At 41.5% G+C, this 21,462-nt stretch overlaps 1 protein-coding gene across 1 annotated transcript in view; it reads right to left on the bottom strand.

Annotated features, from left to right (window-relative positions):
• LOC311265537 (LHFPL tetraspan subfamily member 4 protein-like) overlaps positions 1–21,149 on the bottom strand; it is a 33,565-nt gene extending 12,416 nt beyond the window's left edge. The window contains exon 1 of the mRNA XM_084367289.1: positions 19,693–21,149. Coding sequence (XP_084223415.1) covers positions 19,693–20,101 — 409 coding nt within the window. The 5' untranslated portion in view covers positions 20,102–21,149. The remainder of the gene's footprint in view (positions 1–19,692) is intronic.
• Positions 21,150–21,462: the final 313 nt, after the last annotated feature.

Below are 21,462 nucleotides of genomic sequence, written 5' to 3'. Positions count from 1 at the left end.
CGACACTACAACAAAAATGGTAATCTATACTTTACACCTCTGCTCATTCATCAAAGTGAGCTTCACTGGGGAGCTGAGGGTGCCTTATTCTTTGCTCACCAGCGCTGTTTAAATAGCAGTCAGTTTGTGCCTGAGGGGCTGTAAACAAAGCAGTGGGCTTCATCGGGAGAGGAGGAACATACATGGCAGACGTCACACTGCATCCTCATTCCAGACCAGATGTGTCTTATCCAAGGCCAACATGACTTGCGATACACATGAAAAGTCAGACAGATTTGTCTGAGTTGGTGATTCTTACTCTTCTGTCCAATAAACGTTCAAAAGATTCTTTTACGTCTCAAACTCGATTGGCGCGCAACTGTGAATATTATAGGTGCTGCGTGCGTCATGTGTGTCTATTGAAGGGTGTTGGGCAGCATTCAAACAGTCTAGTTGCTGTGTTGAATGAGGCGTACAGTAACAGAGAGATCACAGGCTGAAATGTAAATCAGAGGAGAATAGCAGTAAATTCTGCTGATGTGCTGCTGAACGTATGAAGCGTAGTCTTTTCTGTCGGCATCGAAGCCTCAAAGGTCAACAACTAGCCGGACAAACTGCTGACAGATGCACTATTTGATATCGCTGTGTTGGTGTTGTTCCTAGAACATCATTATTAACGTTGGTCCTGGACTATCATTGAAACTGACCAATCATGTTTTTGTAAGGTCACAGCTTTGCAACTCAGGAAGAAGACCAGAAAAATAAACACACAGGAGAAGTTATCCTTTCTAAGATGTGGTGAATGTTGTGAAAGGGTCTATTTCAATCTAAACCATCTTCTCCTACACTATCACGTGCTTTTGTTTCCCAAACCTAACCAAACTAAGAAAACTGGGGGACAAGTCAAACTAGTAACTGAAGTCATAGTTTGGGTTTTTTGGTCTGGGGTTGTACGAGGTACTTATCCCTAGTTAGTGTTTTACCTGCACTAGATGACCAATGGCAATGTTAAGCGCCAAACATATTCATAATAGCGTAAACTTACCTGTAAAGTCTTGCTGTCAGTACAGTTTAGCAGTACAATGCTCTGCTACCCTGTCGGTACTACGAGCTGCTTCTCCACACAGAGGGGGAACTGACGGTCGTCTACTACACTGACGAGGGATAAGTACCTCATATAACCCCACATCAAAAGACCCCAACTACCACTTTAACGTAGAAATAATAAGTCAGGAATATATTCCAAACTGGACATGAACCTCAGTCCTCCTGAGTGAGAGTCCTGTGTTTAACCCATTACAATGACTTGCTCCAACATGGCGATATCAGCTAAACCACTGACAGCATTCAAGTCCTCTATTGCTGTCCAAGCAGAGAGTTTATATAGAGATTTTCATTTGTTAATGTATTCAGTAAAGTGCAACTAAAATTAGACACGTTTGATTGATAGCTAAACCTGCAGGCCCATGGAGACCCTGTATAAAAAACTTGCTTGGTAACTGGGGCTTACAAGACATGTTTGTAAGTGGTTCAATGTGCTATTATTTGCATAATTATCTAGCCTGCAAACTGATTAAAGCAGCATGCCTTTTTGAGAGTGAATATTTGTTTGGTAGCCCGTTTAGTAACATAGTTGTAGTGGACCTCTAACTACAACTTAAAATATTTTCTTGGCTGCTAGTACTGTGTGTAATTTCAGATGTACAGGGAACAATAGGATGTGCCAGCAGGAATAAAGCAATTTTAGCATTGTTATTCTTGCATCAAGTCAAGCATGGGGGTTCATAGGGCTGAACCAGTGATTGTTTATAAAGATGGATGACATTACAGATCCCCAAAAGTGAAAAAAAAAAATCTTGATCGCCCCCTGGTGGCTGGGTGATGCCTCCTCCTCCATTCTAGCAGAGGAAACATGGGACACTATGAAGTCAAAGTCAATTCAATTAATAATGTTAATTTTTCGGATAAGTTTGGGTTCAATCAGTTTGATGCAATGGAAATGGAAAGGTTGTATGGGCGGAAACTCGATGGAGTCGCTCCAGCGCAACATGGCAGTGCTCGTGTATGGGAAATTTTAGTTTCGTTTTTGTAGAGTGGCTGGAAGATGAGACGCATTGTCCGTCTTTGTATATGTCAAGGAGCTGAACAATCTTAGATGAGGGTGAGACTGTGTTTCAATATTGGACTGCAAGGCTGTGGCTATTTCCTGGAAACCACAGATACCAGCGAGGATCCTTACTACTGCTGTCAGTTTCACTATCAACCAATAATAAAATGTGTATGAATATATGCAAATTCTAGCTCTATTTGATTGGGTGTGTGCAAAAAAAATCTTTTCCATGTTTCTGTTGGTGTTATTGTAATTTTTTTCTTTATTGGACAGCTTACAGCATATAAAGGGACAGGAACTACTTTTATGCTATGGGACACAACCATTAGGCCACTAGATGGCCTTTTGGGTCTTTACAGAACACATTTATATTCTGTAGCAGAAAATAAACATAACATTTAATTTTAGCTGGACTTTAAAACATGAGTGAATATAAACCAAAGGGCAGAAGGAGAATGTTGTACTTGTAGGTCTGAAGGTGTTGAATCTGAGTGCATTAAAGTGAAGTCCATTAGTCATACGCTTGAACCCTGTCACATTAGTGATTCCCTCTGAAGACCTAGTGTTTCACCTACTAGCCATCCATCATGAGAAAACGGTGGGTGGTGAACTCATTGCAACAGATGAGGGAGGATATCAGATTAGTCACCACCTCTCTGTGAGCACCATGCAAATATGAGGAGTCGTATTTCAAGCTGAGACGAACGTGGTTAGAAAATGTGACCGCTCCTCCGACAAAATGATTGCGGGTGTAATGAGAGAATGTAATGAGAAAGAATATAATGACGATAATACAGTAAGTAATGAGAGAATGGAAGAGCAATGGAGGTAATCATCGTGGGAAATCATCATGTTATTAGCTTCTTTTATGACCTTTGTACAAGATATTAACATAGATGAGAGATTGATAAAAATCATTAACGGAGTAATGAGTGTCAGGTAACATGTTTTATGGATTTTTGATGAATGTTTCCCCATCTGGTATGAAACTCATCCAAAGTTATTGAGTGTGGGCTTTCTGAAAATGTGAATGCAGAGCTAAGAATCCTGATGGGCAAAATACATCAGCCTCATGGCATCTCATCATCCAATCATTTTCCTTTGTAGTAAACGTTATTCACTCTTATTTGTTTTTTCAAACAGTACAGTATTCTGTATAAGGTGGATCAGATATCTTTTCATGTGGCTTTATTTTACACAAAGGAAAAATACAGATAATTAGATTAGTTTCATTGTTGTAGCTCTGGCCGTTGGTTCGGTTGTAAACCAGTTGTACTCATCAGAGACCTTGCTGTGATATCAGAACAGGGCAATATTGCTAAAAATAGATCTAACAGGACAACAAGCACCAGGAGTTTGGATAGATTAGCCAAAACTGAAACTGTCTATTGTTAACATCCATTGTAGAATACAGACTGACCTTGTTTCTGTGTTTTCGGTGACTAATGCAGGTTGCCTGGACCTTTTCTAGCAATGTGACCAGCAGTTTCCTTGGTGAGTACCAAGTTATCATGACAGAGAGATTGAATGGCATGACCTATACAAATAAAACCCAAGGCAGATGGTAAATAGCACTTTTCCCTTAAGGCCGTGACATGCTGTTTGCATCTGCATCGAGGAGGTTAGCTCAACCACTCAGCTTGTTTAACACACAGGGCAGCCAAATGCAATGTTGAGATCTGATGGGTGTTTTACCTGTACAACCTACTGTTGCAGCCTAATCGCCAGAATAAATATTAGCTAAGTACGTTTTCAGCAAAGTCACAGATATGCTAACACTAAGTGTTTCTTTATGTTGCTACTTCACGTTTGTTTAGGTTGAATTATTTAGATTCCTCTCTTGTAACAAAACTGTGCTAATGCTCTGGTTAGGTTTAGGCACAAAACCCACTTGGTTAGGTTTAGGAAAACATCATGGTTTAGCTTAAAATACCTGTTTTGGTTGCCAAGATCACGGATGGAGATGGTCTGACCTCACATGAAACATTTCAGCCATTTTCTTGTCGTCAAAACCAGCTGGAAATACCCCTAAGTGTCCTTGAAAATATCCACTGGTCACTTGTCACTGTGGTTGGCCATTTGGTAGCATTTTTGGCTTGTAAATACGTCACCAGCACTCCCTCCACCTCCTGATGTGAAAGATGGCTTGTGTGGGACACATGTCAACCTTGGACGTATCCGTGGTCCGCAAATTTTTTTACTGCTATCATTATATTCTTGCGACTGGACTGACTGTTACCCATAACAGTGCACAGACACTCCGCACACACTATGTACAGTATTTCATTCACTTTTTCTAATCTAAGCTATTGCACCCTGTAAAAATGCAGTACATACAGTAATGTGCAGTATGTACAACAGCAAGTTGACGCATTAGCATAGTAATACACTGCAGTGCATTGAAGACCATCAGGGAAGCCATGATTTCAATTCTAAATCGGAAATTGTTCGCAATGAACTTTAACTTTCGATCATCAAATTCAAAAGAAGGATTTGCAGAAATTTAAGAAACAACACTTCAGAGATGATTTAGCTAGCTTAATGATAGCCTGCAGCTGCACTTCCAGACACTTATCCAGTGTGAACGAGGACGATCAACTTAATGGCACCAGAGGTAACTCCAACAGCGCCACAGATGTTGGGTTTACTTTTCTTAGATCCTTATTTGGACTAAAAATGGCCTAACTCTTACCTGCAAAGAGCTGCCAGGATAAAGACAAGGTGTTGTTGTACCCCTGTGTTTTTCAAAGAATTTGAAAATGTAAACGACATAAAACCAAATCTTGACAAATCCAGATACAATATTCTTACAATGGCCGAGCCGTCAGTGCTGACATAAATGTTCAAATCAAACTGATGTTCTGAATCATGACACCTCTATATACCATAGTATTTGCAACAGTATTAACATCATGATTTACACCTGTGGTTTTTGCATTCATTAACCAGGAAGTAATCATGGCTGAGCTGACAACAGTGAAATTAACTAAAATCTAGTGATTCACTGCAGATTCTGTGTTGGTTACATCCATAAACGGACTGAACACAGTTCCTATACTCCTATGATTACCCATAACACCATCTCTTTCGACAGATAACTGTATCCTCACACTTTCAGCCCTCGGTACAGCTATATTTCTGAGATCAAGTCCTCTGTTCAAAATTCAACAATACAATGTAGCATATTGTTAAACATCACTCTTTCTGTGTACTGGATGGCAGTAAGGCAGTACTGACCGTGTGACATGATCTCGCTGCACCCTTTTCCTCTATCTGCCTTCCTCCTCCACCTTCAGCTCGAGTGTGTAAGTGGGCACCAGCAGGCTAAAAATAACCCCCACCTTCCCACAACCCAAGAAAAGCCCTTTGAAGTTGTTGGGGTGTTTCCTCTTCCTTCCTCCCCTCCGCTCTCTCAAGACACAGCATTCTGAACTTGGAGGGGAGGAACTTCAAAGGCGGCAAGCGGAGGGATCGAACAGAGAGGGAGAGAGGATGGGAGGGAGCGAGAATGAAAGGGAAAAACAAGTCGTATGAAGAAGGAGAAAGAGAGCAGGATGGCTATTACTGTCATATTTCTCATCTCAGCTCATCACTTCCTGTCATCTCTTTTCAGTGCAGCTTTCACAGCCCGTCAGCTGTTAGAAACAATCAGATCAAACTGAATGAAAACATTTGGAAATGCGTCGCCAGGACACATTTCTGATCCAACTAGTTCAAATTACTGTGAGCCGATTTATTTATAGCGCCTTGAAGATATATATAGACTCATTACGTAACCATTTTGTCAGACTTTCTTATCTACATGTCCACACGGATCCTTTTTTTATTCGAGACAAACAGTCAAAAATGATTATATAAGAGCTCTAAAAATACCATCAGTGTGCTATATATAAGTGTGTGTGTGAAGTATTTTTGATGGGAGCAGCTTCAGGCCCCACAGTACTCCTCCTGAGCAGCTTGACTGTGTACCCGACTTGTGACGCCATCCAACACTGTGTCATGTGCTCTGAACGAGTGACTTCATAATCTCACACAGTCTGTGCTTGAGATTTTCTAATAAGTGCACCTACAAGATAATACATACAAACACACCTCCACTTTCCCTCTAATGCAGATTGATGCATCCACGCACAGCAGATCTGACCGATCTTTAGTCTTCAATCAGGATAAACAAACATACTAATTACTGTCCCAGTACTGCTGCACAGCAAAAACTGGGGTCCACAGTGCATCCTCTGTTTCTGACAGTGTGGAAAACTAATGTAAGCTAAGGCTAAAATAAAGTAGTGACATCATCATTGCAATTTTGGAACAGAGTCATAGGTACTGTCCTGTTCCCTGTGAACTTTATTTACTTTATGCGGTTGTATCTGGAATAAAATAGTAGTGTTTATGCTATGGGCAGTGAATGAATGTAACTAAGGACTTACTTACTCAAGTACTGTACTTGAGTACAATTTTGACATTGTACTTTTGACCCCACTACATTTATTTGATCACTTTAGTAACTAAAGTAATGCTGGCCTCCTTGCTGAAGCAAGCACCTGCAGTTGGAAGTCCAACACAGGGTGGAAAGGTGTGAACATGACTGCATTAAGAGATCACCACGTCCAGTCTGTAATTTAATAAAGCCGTCTAGAGCTCTGCCCTTCTCTCTGATACTGTGCCTAGACCTTGGCCTGCTGTCCTCCATCTATCTAATGGACGGCCTCTCTGCTGATGTACAGGGCTTTTATTGGAGTTGGGATCAAGTGTGTGTGTGTGTGAGTGTAATTGTATGTATTGCTGAGGGGGCACTTTACAAGATGTTGCTGCTGCCAGGGTTCACTGGCCCACTTGGCATCGAGCTCTTCCTCTTTTTTTCCCTCTTTCATTCTGTATTTACACTCATGCTACCTACTGTGAATGACCTGTGCTTCAACTTGATGTATATTAGTAATTGACGATGACATTTATTTGGTGAGTGGAAGCAACAAACCCCAGGGAGGCAAAAGAACATGCTGACGTAATGTTTCTATCAAACTCCAGCTGTCACATGCTGCCGTGCTCAGTCATTACTGATCGCTTTAGAAATATCAGCAGAGTACCTCAAATATAACACATAAATAGCTATTCAGCCTAATGATTTAATTTAAAGAAAAATGCATTCAGATGGCACCTGGTCGGACTAATGGAACCACAGGAAGTGAACATTACATGCACATGCATCAGTGATCATAATGTGACCATGATGAAGCTGCAAATCATCACCGCCTTCAAAAGAATACAGCTCCTTTAACTGTCTGAGAAGCCTAATATAAAGCCTGATATGAAGGAGAATGAACACTATCTCCTTGTGAAATGGAGGCATGTATGTTAGAGTAACGATTCCACATTAATAAGAAACGTGCATCATGTGTAGCGGAGAAATTTTCATTTTTCTCCTCATACATCCTATCAACAAGCTTCAGGGTCTCTCTCTCTCTCTCTCTCTCTCTCTCTCTCTTCCTCCTGCTTTCTTCCTCTCCCTCACACACACACACACACACACACACACACACACACACACACACACACACACACACACACACACACACACACACAGAGTGAGTGACAATGCTGAGAAGGGTCAAAGAAATCCATTATTCAGCTGTCAGGATATTTTTAGAAACACCCCGGTGACTTTGGAATTATTTATTAAGCGCCTGATAATTAAAACATGTACGTTTGGTTGGGAAACGCCAGCCAGAAATCTGAGCGAGCAAGAGAGAGAGAGAGAGAGAGAGAGGCAGGGATATCCCCAGGGAAACTCTCTCTCTCTCTCTCTCTCTCTCCTCTCTGTAGTTCTATATTTAACTCGACCACTGCAGCATCTATTTAGCTGCTGCTGCACATGGGCACATTTATCTACATACGTGCACTGCCGTTACAGCACATATGAAGCTATGCACATTCTTACACACACACAGACACACACACAGGCGCACGCACACACACGGTCTTTACACATTTACTAGTGCAGAAAAAAAACAGCCCACACTGGCTCCGGAGAAGAGCAGGGAAACGCTCTCATTAATAATTCAACTCTCACACCATCATATACACATTTACCCGCTGTCTTACATGCTCACGTGAACAGATGCATGTGTGGCCACGCACACACATATACGCTTACACACATGAGAGCCGGAGTGGAACACACACACACACACACACACACACACACTCATTCAGAGGCTGCTTCACTCACTCTCATTCTTGCTTTCTGCTCTCTCTCTCTCTCTCACACACTCTCTTTCGATTGCTTTAGATACACGTCAAACTGCACGGAAGAACAAAAGCGGACACGGTAGCACAATTCTGTCGTTGTGTATAAGTGTGAAAGAGTGACAGAGCAGCAAAAAAAAACTGATATCACTGGTCATTCGTACATTTGTACTTTCAATATTTGAGTTCATAGGATTCAGCAATTACTTCCTGTTTTGTCATTTGGAGGACTTTCAGGATTCTTTAAAGTCCTCCGAGCTAAACAACAAACTAGTAGGCAATTCATGAATTTCTGAGAAAAATGGGATGAATCGAGTGGTTTTTGTCTCAACATTTGAAATGTAACGTTTCAGCAAATCTGCGTTTTAAACAATTGCACAATGCCAATATTTATTACAGCGATGAGGTTGCAGGAAGTAATGTTCCAGTTAAGCAGAACGTAAGGGTGTGAAAGTCAGGATGATGAATTGGTGTTTAGTGCATCAAACTTTGATGCAGAACACAAGAGCTTGCGCACCGTCACAGACCTGCAATTAATGATTGCCTACTTAACTGTAACTATGATCTTTCCTCAGCCTAAACCCAGTGTTTTAGTTGCCTAACCTCAACCATTCATGTATATCCACAGAAACAGTAGACAGCAATAACTTTAGATATAAAATCTTCTTGTCTCGCGATACAACTATTTAATTCTGTCTCAAGGGGGCAATGTATTTGGAGGCAGATATAAAGATAGAAACGTTTATGGATGTACATTTTTTTAAGTGTTCCCAGCAAACATTGAAAAATTGAATGGCAGTTGCTTTAGTCCAATCATGACATCCTGTTATGGTTTAAAAATAGTTCCAGAGTGAAAGTTGTGCCCACGTCCAGGACGTTACCTGGCAGTCACAGGACATGCCCTTCCAGGATGTTCTAGCAATGTCAAAATACTGTATGACGTCACCACGAAAGGGCTTATTCAGCTCTTCTGCCAATTTTTAATGTAGGTTGTGCATTCAGTAGCGTCCTACAAAGAGACATAATAATAATATAATAAGTCCTCTCAGTCTAGAAACAGTCAATTCAACATTGTCTCACACAAATCCTTGTTTAACGGGTCCTGTGTTTCACCCATTCATCCACCATGAAGTCAAAATTATGTGATTGAACTTAAAAGGGGTGCTGTCTTTGTATGTGGAGTGGATGTCTGATCACAACCATTTCACAACCACAGTCATTGTTAATCAGCTGTTGTAATGAAACATAAAAAAGACACCTGCATTGGCTATGGAAACAATGTCAACATCCAACTAATGTTTGCTGAATTATATCCTTTGAGTTATATTGAATTATATCCTTTACTACTTACTTTACTTTCCCAAAAGGACAGAAAGTGAAACATAGGGCTTGAAGGGTTGCTATGTTTAGACCCCTCCAGACTGGCTTCATTTGTTGACCCTCTTACAATCCAAGCCGTGGACATAACAATCCATTACAGTACGTTTTTACTCTCCATATAGACAAGAGGGTGCAACAAAGTGTCAGAAGTAATATTTAAGCAGATTTAAACATCTTTTAAGTTCTGCAAACATTTCTTTGAGACAGATCTGCTCCGGGGGCATTAAGTATCCAGTCTGGCTGTGTTAGCTAATAATGTGACATATGGATGTGAATATTAATGAAAATATGCTCTGAATATAATGATTGCATTTTGTCCCCACTATCCTAGCAAATTTTAGATCCCCAGTAAAGACTCAGCAGCTACTTGTCAGTCGGGCAGGATGATGATGTACTTGAGGGGACACAAAAATGGTGAGTAATGGTAAGTAATCATGAGGTAATGACGCATACCTAGAAACAGCTCACTTGGAGGTGCACAAAAATAGTCACTAAAATGTACATAATGGGGCATTAGAAGGTCCGATTGGTTATATCAAGTGTTGTTTAGCAGGTTGATCGCAGACATTTAGAACAGAGTCACCGTGCTGATTCACGGATATATCAGCCTGTACTCACCCAGATACAGCAGCATGGTCAGTGGTCTTACGCCTCTGAGTTTGACACTGTAGTTACCCCACTAGCGTCACTGATTGAAGTGCCCCTCTAGTGCAGTGTATAAAGAGCAAAGAAAAGTCCAAGTCAGGGGGTGGTTGGGGTTTGATGGGTCATGCACTGGACTTTCTCACAGTTCGCAGCCACAAATTAAAGCCACATTAAAATAGTTTCTCCATTACTGATCTGGTTGTGATCTCATGGGATCACTGATTGCCTTAGAGCTGCACTAAACAATACTTTTATGTTAGCAATTTTTCAAATTACTATTTATTCCTGAAGTGTTGCTCGTAGTGACAAACCAAAACAAAAGTATTGCCAGCACTTCACCTAAGCTTTACACCTTTTAGCATCCTTCAGCTTGTTGTTTTGCTTTTATGACCCTCAACTGTGCTCTCATCATCCCTTTTATTCCAGATGTAGAAAAAGCTCTGATAAACCTGCCCAGCCCCAAATAACAGGCAGACACTAGCTGGTGAACACTGTGAAACATTTAGCAGCTAAAGAGCTAGATTACCTCAGGAGTTGGTGGAGACCAAACACAGAGCCAAAGGGAGGCATGTATAGTTTAGGTGGCAAAAAACATGAATGCTAATGTTCTAAACCGTAAATGTAAACTGTTGCTAACATGTTAGTGAAAACAACTTCATAGGGTGGGGTGGTTTGAGCTTTGGCCAAAGAACAGTGACTGACTTTTGCCTCTGTAAATCTGTTTAACTGATTCTACATCTTGTGCTGAGTCTTTCCTTCTTTGGTTTTTTATTTACACTCCCTATTCCTCCAACTCACTTGCTTTTACACGCATGCACACACACACACACACACGCACGCATACACACACACTCAGACCGAACAGTCCCTGACAGGTCGTTCCTCCCAGGACAGCTCCTCCCCGGTGCCACGGCCCATGTCCTGCTTAGTTCTGTTTAATATTGCAACAGACAGGGAGAGACGTGAAGGAGGGATGAAGACATGAGCTGATTGAGGAGAGCAGGGAGAAAGGGGGTCATCGAGCTGCAATGGTTTGTGCCTTATTCTATGGTAACTCATTTCTGCTGTAGGGATGGAAGAAAACGATAAGAACTGGGGAAAGATAGAAAAGACAGACCTCTCGGCCTCTGTCAAAAGGTAGAAACTCAAGCCTTGCCTGAATTTCCCACCTTTCTTGCATTAAATTCATCTTCTATTCCAAAAAGGGTGAATTAAAGCTAAAGCTCTGTCAGTTTTCCCAGGAGCATTTTCCACTGAATTAATCTAAAGGTGTGAGCAGTGAAGCTCTTCACAGACCTTGGGTGCTTTTGGAAAATCGAGCACCTCCTCTTGTTCTTTTTCGCGAGGAAAAATGCTGCTTAGTCTAGATACTGAGTGTAAAATGATCCCATTATTCACTTTCCCATTGCAGTGTGACATAACTGGGGGATGATGGGAAGAAAGTCAGCTATTAGGGGGCAGCTGTTGATTCGCTAATGACCAGAATGTATCCCACTTTTAGCCACATTTGGTTTGTTCTTTAGCCCGCTGACCTCATTATTGTTTTAAATATACTAAATAATGATCTAACATTCATTAGTCCAATTTAAACAAACTTATTAAACTGCTCGTGCTAGACATTGTTGCTGTTTTATCACAAAGCAAGCTCAACTTACAGTAGTCTGTTACTCTTTCCTCAACATCAGCCGTCCTGGATAGCTGCTATCATCTGTTTAGAAGTTCTACATTACAAGAAACATTACACAAACTTTGTATTAGTATATTATATTACATTTCATATACTGTATATGAGTAAATTAATTATAATATATTATAATATATCAACATACATCTTGGACATTTTTATTTCAGCCTGGGAGTGAAACACACTGGATGAAATCAAACGATAATGTTAGCTCGGAAGAATTGAATTGTTGAATGCTAACATTAGTTAATGTGTTGTCAAACACACTGTCCAGATGTTCACTGCTGACCAATGGAGAAGTAGTGAAATAATAAGGATTTGTCAGTTTCCTTGTGTTTATATGACTTCTAACCTGCATCCCAGCATTTGAGCCTCCCGCTCTGAGTGTGACATCAGACTTCAATATGGTTTAATGAAATCAAACATGTTCAGTAGTGAAGAGTGAGTAAGGAGGGTTTGGTAATCATAGCTAATACATTTGTCTTTTCATGGTGACATTTTCCTTTTTTTGTCTTGTGATGAACAAACTATTATGACTAGAAAAAGTTAAAAGTAACATGGTGCCATTTCTGAGAGAAAATCTGGCTAAAATGTTGCATTTAGAAATTCACTGAGCTGAGCAACAAACTCATTCATCCGACATCTGAAGACATAAATGTTTAGAGCTGTTCCAAACAGAGAGATGCTCTCATTGTCTCTCCTGGAGGACATTCATAGTGATGTACTTGTCTGTACACACAAATAAGGTTCACCTCCACACACTGGGCTGATCACTGCTTGATGTGGGCAAGGTTGTCAGATTTTTTGTTTCAGAAAGTTCTCATGATATCCCCAAAATCACGTCATGATAACCTGAGCTGGGCTGGTGGAGTTTAAAAGCATCTACACTATCGGGAATCCTGTCAATAATTGAAAGAATATAAATAATTAGAACAGTTAATATGGAGCTGTGATTGTCTGTCATTGATGTATTAGCGTCAATTATTTTTACTCCATAACGCAGGAACAGACACTGCCTGACGACACTGTCACCCACTGCCCCGTAGCTCTCGCAAGCCAGATAGGAGATTTGTGTTAGCGGCTAGTTTGCTATGTTCTACAAGCTCTCTTAGCTTTTTAAGTCTAATAAATACATAAATAATAAACTTTATTAAATGCCACAATCATATAAACACAAGCAAAATAGCCATCACGAATGAACCTCAGTCCAAAAAGGCAACACAGCCTGGCAGTTACAGTTCAACGCTGTGCATGTTTGCTTTGTGCTAACATTAGCTGCTGAACAAAAGGCCCGAAAGTTGTGTACTGTGAGGGCAGCACATTGTTGTCATCGCTAGCCCTATCCAACTAGCTCATGTCTCACTCACATGTAAGAGAACACCTAACATTTTCATACTGATTGTAAGCAATGAACACGGCTATTGTTTGTACTCACCACGGTCAAGCTAGCATGTTAGCATTGGGAAATTTTCAGCTGCCCTTTCTCTTCCATCCTTGCGCAACTAGCTCGCTAATAGCTTTAGCAATATATCCACTTATGAGTGTGCGAAGGCAGGCAGGTAAGTAGGTAGGTCGTCCAATCATTTCACTTGATCTGAATGACATGACTGGATAGGCTTATTAGAGCCCTGCGACAGCTTGTTTTTTTAATCTTCTCAGAGTCTTTCATTTATTGAGATTTTCTTCAAAAACAACACAAAAGGCTTCTAAAATAACGTACCAACCCTCGCTTTGCAAGGTAGCTGTCCAACCTATGTTACCATGGTGATCTACCCCTGTTAAACGTGATCCAGCTTTGTGACAGCTGTTTTAAGTCCATCGCTGGATATCCCACGACTCTTGCTTTGTGATGCAGGCCCACTGCAGGGGTTTGCAATCAATTCCTCTTGGATTTCTAACAGCAATGCAGGAGCAGTGCAGCATTCATGTGAACCCAGAGGTGTTCCTGTTGCTGGTTTAGTTTCTATTGCAGACTCTGTCTTGGCTTGGGTTTGCTTCACCCACAGCTTTGCCAGTGTTGTTACAATCAGTAGAAAACTGTATTCAAGTCAAAACTGCTTCATCTGGACCCAGAGTCACTTTATATCATCAACAGTTATGAGTGGCACCTTATAGTCCCTTTCAAGTACATTAACCTTATTTACATTTGGTCAGTTCAGTCTACATAGAGGCCAACTTTGGCCCATTTTTAGCTGATGGACGCCAAGACACACTGTGTCACTGTGCTGTGCCAGGAGGCCTGCACCCAGGGTTTTGGCTTCGGTCCCTTATTTTTCTCACTCATCTTTTATTTGAACTTTACTAAACCAGTAAAAAGTTTTGGTGTGACTGTTGCAATAATCCCCAACTGGAAGAACCATTCACTTAGAATTCTGACATGAAGCCACGGCACTAAAATTGCCAATCTCTGTACATTCAAACTTTACTTAGCTGACATGAGGGCGAGTAAATAATGACACGATTTTCCCTGGGTGACCGTTCCCATTTCACCTCTTTCCTGTTGCAGTAGCATGCTAGCAGACCATCACGATCAAGGCCCAAACTGCTCTCTAATTGACACTTTTGGTCCATTTGGCCCAAATCTCGGCCACCAGTGGTTCAAATTGGCCCTTACTGTATTTGCTGTGGTACACTCTGTCACTGTGCAGTGCCAGGAGACCTGCTGCTTCACCCAGCAGGGCAGAGTGGATGATTAAATGATCATCTCCAAGGTGGTGAACAGCATTAGGCCGTCTGCCAAGCCTATTAGACAACTCACCTCCACCATCATACACATCCACTGTAAGGACAGTAAAACCTTCGGAAGTTTCACAAACTCTGACATGCCCTCGCAAATCAGAAGAAACACAGATGAAGATTTAGTTTGAGAATAAAAAATAGTGGTACATCTTACTACAGTCAGCACTGAGCATATGTGGGAAGCCAAAAGCATCCAGATCAAGAGGACATGCTGTTGCTTTTGTGAAAATGTACTTATGAAATTTGGAATTATAAAGATCTACTTACACTAAGAAGGGTTATACAGCATGTCTAAAATACAGAGATTTAGTTATAACGGACATGTTTCCCATGCAAGATGCTTTTAATGACTCAACAAGAGAACAAGACTGTGAGTCATCAAAAGCCAATCCAGGCAACTAAAAGTTAAAGAAATAAAAATCCATTCTCCTTCTTTTGTGATCTAAATTTTTAGAAATTGTATATGAGCCATTCGTCAATTTGCCTTTGTGCCGTGCAGAGATGGACCTCCGGCCTCTTCAGCCAGATGGTGATGGATGGTGGGAATGCGGCTCTATTGATAGCTAAAAGGAAACTGATGTGATTCATCACATTCTCAGTGGTTTTATGTAGCAATGCTACATCACTCATCACGTACACTTTATCCTCATCATCATCCTGGATATTTATATCCTCACGTTCATTAGTGGGAGGCAATGCTGGACGAGTGTGGTTCAAGACAGTGAGGTGTTCCAGGTTCATACTTCTTTTTACAAGTGGTGCACACTAACTGAATACATTAACTAAAAAATGAGGCCTGCTATGCTTTTTCATTTTTTCCTTTCTTTCAGTGTGTTATACAGGTTCTGGTGAACATAAAAGGTCCACACCAACAGGAGCTCCTTTCTCCCACAGAAAACACCGCTCCTGAAATGCCTCGTCAGTAGTCCCACCTTTAATTCTGTGGCTTTTTTACATTACTACAGTATGTCACCATGTCACACATTTGCATAATTTCTGCCTATATTCAAGGTAGAAGTGAGGCTAACTAGAAGTGAAAACACGACAGAGCTGAGAGGAGACACGGTCAGTGATGCTGGCTCAGGCGTGTGTTAGCTGACCAATGGGCAGTCTGAAAAACTGATGAGCATTAAAACATGTGAACCTATTCCAGTAGTGACCCAAAATAAAAGTATGAACTTGAAAATACCCTCAAAAGCACTTTTTAGGACAGGGTGAAAAAAATCAAATTTGACAGTATTTTTATATTTATATATATTGAGACAATATTGTAGAGATGACTAATGGTACTTGAACAAAAATATTTGATAAGTTTAAAAAAATTACATGACTTGTAATGCAGCCTTTAAAACCAAGAAAAGACAACACTTGACATATCATTAGTCTCAACATAATAACAATATAATAACAATATATGGCCCAGCCCTAGTTCTGTACTCTTTCTCTTAGGAAACCTGAAAGGAGGACTTTACTTGTAATGGAGACATTTTGCAGTTTTTCTACCTTCTTCCACCGCTGCCTCCTACCAATGTTTTTCTTGATTAATGGTTTGGGACGACTTGGGTTCAGTTTCCTGTTAAGTCATGAAAATTTTGCTAAAGAGAGTAAAATGTGTACCTCTGCTATTTTGTCTGATTTGTGCTGATTGTAGAGCACTAATGCCTTCAACACACTCGGCAGAACAGAGGACAGAGTGGGCAGATGAGGATGAGCAAAAGAACAATACAGGAGGAAAAAAAGTGCTGATCTCCCTCTCTCCCTCCCCCTCTCCCTCTCTCTCTCTTTCTCCCTCTCTCTCCCTCTCTCACTACCCCCCCTCCCTCTCTCTCTCGCTCTCCCTCCCTCTCATTCAGTATGCTGACTGTTTCTGCACAGAAAACTGACTCCCACGCTATTCTGCCTGGCCTATTTATCACATTGATCAGCTTATAAAGAAGTCGGATGTACACAGGAGGCTCGCTAGAAATGTGCGTATGAGAGAGATCATGATTTCTTGCACCTTGTGGCAGAGACGTGGAGCTCTGGCTGCTCAGAGGTTAGGACTTGCTGACATGGTCATTTTACTCACTTGGCCTCGTGACATCTAATCACCATAGATCAAACTGTTACTTCAGCCTTTCTCTCACTGTTGGGTACCAGCACTGAAACTCAGAGAAACTGAAGAAGGCAGTCGCAATACATCAGACTAAAATTCATCATTAACCTGTGTGAAATCCGTTGATGGAATGTAACTAAGTACATTTACTCAAGTACTGTACTTGAGTTCAATTTTGAGGTTCTTCTACTTTACTTTCATGTCCATTTTCTGCTACTTTATACTTCTACTCCACTACATCCTGGAGGCAAATATTGTAGTAACTTTAGTTACCAGTTACTTTGCAGATTTCTTGATGCATCAGAGCCAACGTAGGGTTTTTTGTTTGTTCGTTAATTATTCAGCAATCCTATAACAAAATAAACAAAAACACTGTTTTCAATTGAAAAATGCTGAAGTACATTTAATATCAGATACTTAAAGTTTCTTTCTCAAGTTTGTTAGGGTGACTCTCACTTTTAAGTAATATTTTGACAAAATATCTTTACTTTTAATAAAGTATGAATTTTGAGTACTTTTTACAACACTGGTGAAATCTCCAGACAATCAGACAATACAAGCTGAAGTAGAGCTGACGTGATGAGCTGATTAAACAATTAGCTGATTGACAGACAACGATCCACAACTATTTTCAGAATAGATTTTTTCTAAGCAAAAACTGGAGAAAATGTTCTGATTCCAGCTTTTTAAGTGTCAGTATGTGCTTGTTATCTTTATCTCCTGTGATAGTACACTCTGTGATAGTACTTTTTTTTTTTTATATCTGCTGACATTCTCTATACTGCAAACAATTAATTAGTTATTTTTAAAAAAAAAAGTATATTATTAATCAAATGAGGAAGTTTCACATTTACACTCTATAATAACCATCACTGATAAATGGTAAATTTATAATTAGTTAAATGTTGGTTCAAAGTTGTTTAATTGTTAAAAAACAATGAATATTATGATTATAAAACATTATTTAAGCAATTCTAAAGGTTTATAAACATCAGGTGCAACTTTAAAATAAACAATTACTTGATAAATGTTTCATAAGTGAAAGTGTGAACTAACTATAAATTAACTCTCCATTAACCATGTATTAAAGGAGCTATATGTAGGAATTTTAGGTTAACCTAGGAAGATAACACACAGCCAGGGCTTTAACAAGGTGCTGATCACGGACAGTAGACTACCTTTTTTTCACTTTCTAGAATTTTTGTTTTAAAACATTTCAAAATGAATAAAAAATAATCAAAGTAAGTGTTGAAGTCCGCTTGTCCTTTCTCATAATACCACTTTGTACCTAAAATGAGCCAATGGTGAGTTAGTGTAGCGTCTAGTCTGCCCACAGTCCAACGTGAGAGGAGGAAGAAGTAGCGCCTTGAGGGCAAGAAACCACGATCATCAGCGAAGAAAGAAGTGACAGAAACAGAAGCAGAACAATAGTTAGCCTAGCACTGGCGTTTCCACTGCACCTTAATCACGGTTAGTTCAGGGTGTCACCATATAATTGATATTTGGACTGTTTATCGGACAAAACTTAACATTTTAAGGCTTTGGGGACTAGTAATGCCCATTTTTTTGCTATTTTGCTATTTTCTGACATTCTCTATGTTGCAAACAATCAGCCATTTATAAAAAATAATCAATGCATTTATAATGAAAATAAATGTTAGTTCAGGACACCATAACATTTGAAGATGAAGGATGGAGGTTCAAACCTTCCCCTACACTACCATACTTGGTGCCTTTAACAAGACCATCTCCAAAAGTGTCTCAGCTCTGTCACCTGCACAGATCTAACCTGAGCCATCGAAGCGACCATTTGTAAACAGCTACTCAGTTGACCGTGAAGGCAGCACGATTCAGTAGTCCTACGAATCCTGGATGTGTTGGGAAACCGTTATCCCCAATCACGGCTGCAAACTGTAATCTACCCACAGGAGCAGGAGGCAAAACAGCCGCCTCCTGAACACGGTAATCCAATCGACCTGGAATCGTCGCCTCAAAATAGCAGTATGGCCCTCAGTCACAGGGGGACGGACTCATACCTCCGCTGCATCACACCGTACATCACATCACACCGCATCGTAGCCTGTACAATGAGCTGAAACGGCTGAATGAATGACATTTGCATTTCATCAGCACAAAGCTGTGATCCTGCTGCTGCTGCTGCTGCTGCTTCCTTTACAGATGCGGTGGTGTATCCTCAGAATATCAATGGTAGCAGGGGGGGAGCTCCGGGGCCTCTTACTGCTCTGGGTGGCGTGAATAATCGCTCAAACGCGTTCCCACTGTCTCAGTCCTGTTGTTGTAGGGATGGGGAATCTGTCTCCTAATTAACTGTAACAAGACATGGCCTATACCCTTTACACTACAGCATATTGATCCTAGTGAAGAAACAGACAATGAAACTGCTGCACAAACACCTTTTACCCATTTCTAGAGAAGTTACTGTGGTTCTTACGCTTCTGTAGGAATGTGAGCCACTGATACTGACCTCAGGAGTCTGCAGTGATGTCTGATGGTGTCACTACAGCAGCCTTCACGTGGGAACTTGCAGCTTTGTGCTTTTAGATGTACAGAATATCATCTTTTTTTCTTATTAAGACCAACAGATTGTGGTGGATTCAGGCTTCTGAAATAACATCTGTGAATGCAGAGGTGAGCAAACTCTAAAAGAATAATGCTTTCATCAGCTCACAGCAGCAGAGCTCTGATGCCTGGATTCGTGCAAATACACCAGGAGGGTCAAACAGAGTTTTTGGGGTGACTTACACTCATGTGTGTGTGACTGAAAAGACAGAATATAGTGTGAGTGGTGCCTACCGCACAGCAGCTGCATCCAGGCGCAGGTCTTGTAAACGGTGGAGGTGTTGCAGAAGAAGAAGAGCGCCATGCAGGCGATGCAGCTGAGGATCAGCACCATGGACAGCAGCACGAACACCGAGGCCGCCTTGAAGGCTCCGGACGGGATGGAGCTGAAGTCGGAGAAGCTGCCCACGCAGGTGAGCTCCCGGTTGGGCGACGGCCCGGTGCCCACGCAGTAGTGGAAGAGGCCGAAGTAGCCGGCCTGCGGCGTGTTGACGCTGTCGCCGATCCAGTAGGGCTGGATGAACACCACCACGTTGACGATGGCGAAGCAGATGGTGAAGATGGCCCACAGCACCCCGATGGCCCGGGAGTTGCGCATGTAATTGTCATGGTAGATCTTGGAGGCTTCTTGGGAAGGCAACATGTTTGGTCGATTTTTTTCTCTTTCTCACTCTCTCTCTTTCTTTCCACCCCCGTCCTCCTCCCCCTCTTTAGACTCTTACAAGAGAAAATGTAAATCTTTTTTTTTTTTTTTTTAAAGAAATCCCAGACAGCTCCACACCCTCTCTGCACAGATCCTCTATTATTTCTTCCCAATTTGTTTCCCCTGCGCTTATATTTCTCCCGCTTTGGCTGTTTCTTAAAGGCTATTGAACGGGCCTACATGAGCACACGATACAGATGTAACCTGTAAATATGCATGTGACATGACAGGACTAAACATTGTAAAAATGAACGAGGGGAAATGCTACATTGGAGCAATACAAAATCATAGCCTACCTATGCCACTAATGAATAATTTACCAGGACCAGTGATTCAACATTGCTGTCTAAGGCTCGTTTCCTTGAGGCTACACCATGAATGATTTAAAACAGGCTTTTTTCTTTATGTCACAGTGGTCAGGTGGAAAAGGGGGGGTGGAGGGTGGAGGGGGTTAAAGCTGTCTGTCGTCCTCGTCCATCAGTCCACAGCTATCTTCAGGGTGTCCGTTATTACCATCCGCGGGATGAGATGCGTCTTGTCGCCTGTAGCGCCAGCGGTGGAGCCCGTCTTTACCTTCCGAGGCATCCGTGGGGTGCTCCCCTTCCTCTGCTCGCCCTCACTGTCCGCGCAGCATGTGGAAAACAAACGGGATGAATGGAGAGGGAGAAAAAAAAAAGAAAAAAAAAAGCGAGAAGAGATTTCAACACGGGGACCCTCTGTCAAATTTCAACAGTCCTTTCTCGTAAATCCGACATCCTCCACCGCCTCGACTCCATTATCATCATGGTTTTTGTCGTAGCCTTTATCCAGAATGTCTCCTCTCCCTCTCTCTCTCCCTCTCTCTCTCTCCGTCCTCCTCCTCCCGTTTCCCTGCGCGCCCCCCGGAAGATGCTGATGTTGTACTGATGACAGCGATGGAGCGCGTTCACGTACGCGGGCACAGCAGCAGCAGCGGCAGCAGCAGGGGGACATTTGCATCAAAGCGCGTCTCCGCCCCTCTTCACCTTGGATCTGAAATTAGATCAACAAATATCCCCTCACGTTTGGATGAAAATAAGCAGCTTGGACACGTTTCAGGGACCCCAGCGTGAGAGGAGGATTGTTCACGCGTGGATGGAGTCAAATCCTGAATTCAAAAGCGCTCCAGTCTGCTCCCAGTCCAGCTAATCTATAATAGATTTCAGTGAATGTGCTGATGCTGAAGCTGAAGTAATCATCTTACAAGAAATCTATATGTGAAATTCGTGTCAGCACATCTGGAATTTTATATCTCATACCACACCTCCCTACAGTGAGATTTT

This window comes from Pagrus pagrus, assembly GCF_965226575.1.
Source record: "Pagrus pagrus genome assembly, chromosome: 11".
Lineage (NCBI taxonomy): Eukaryota > Metazoa > Chordata > Actinopteri > Spariformes > Sparidae > Pagrus > Pagrus pagrus.
This window is presented reverse-complemented; position numbering and strand designations above follow the sequence as displayed.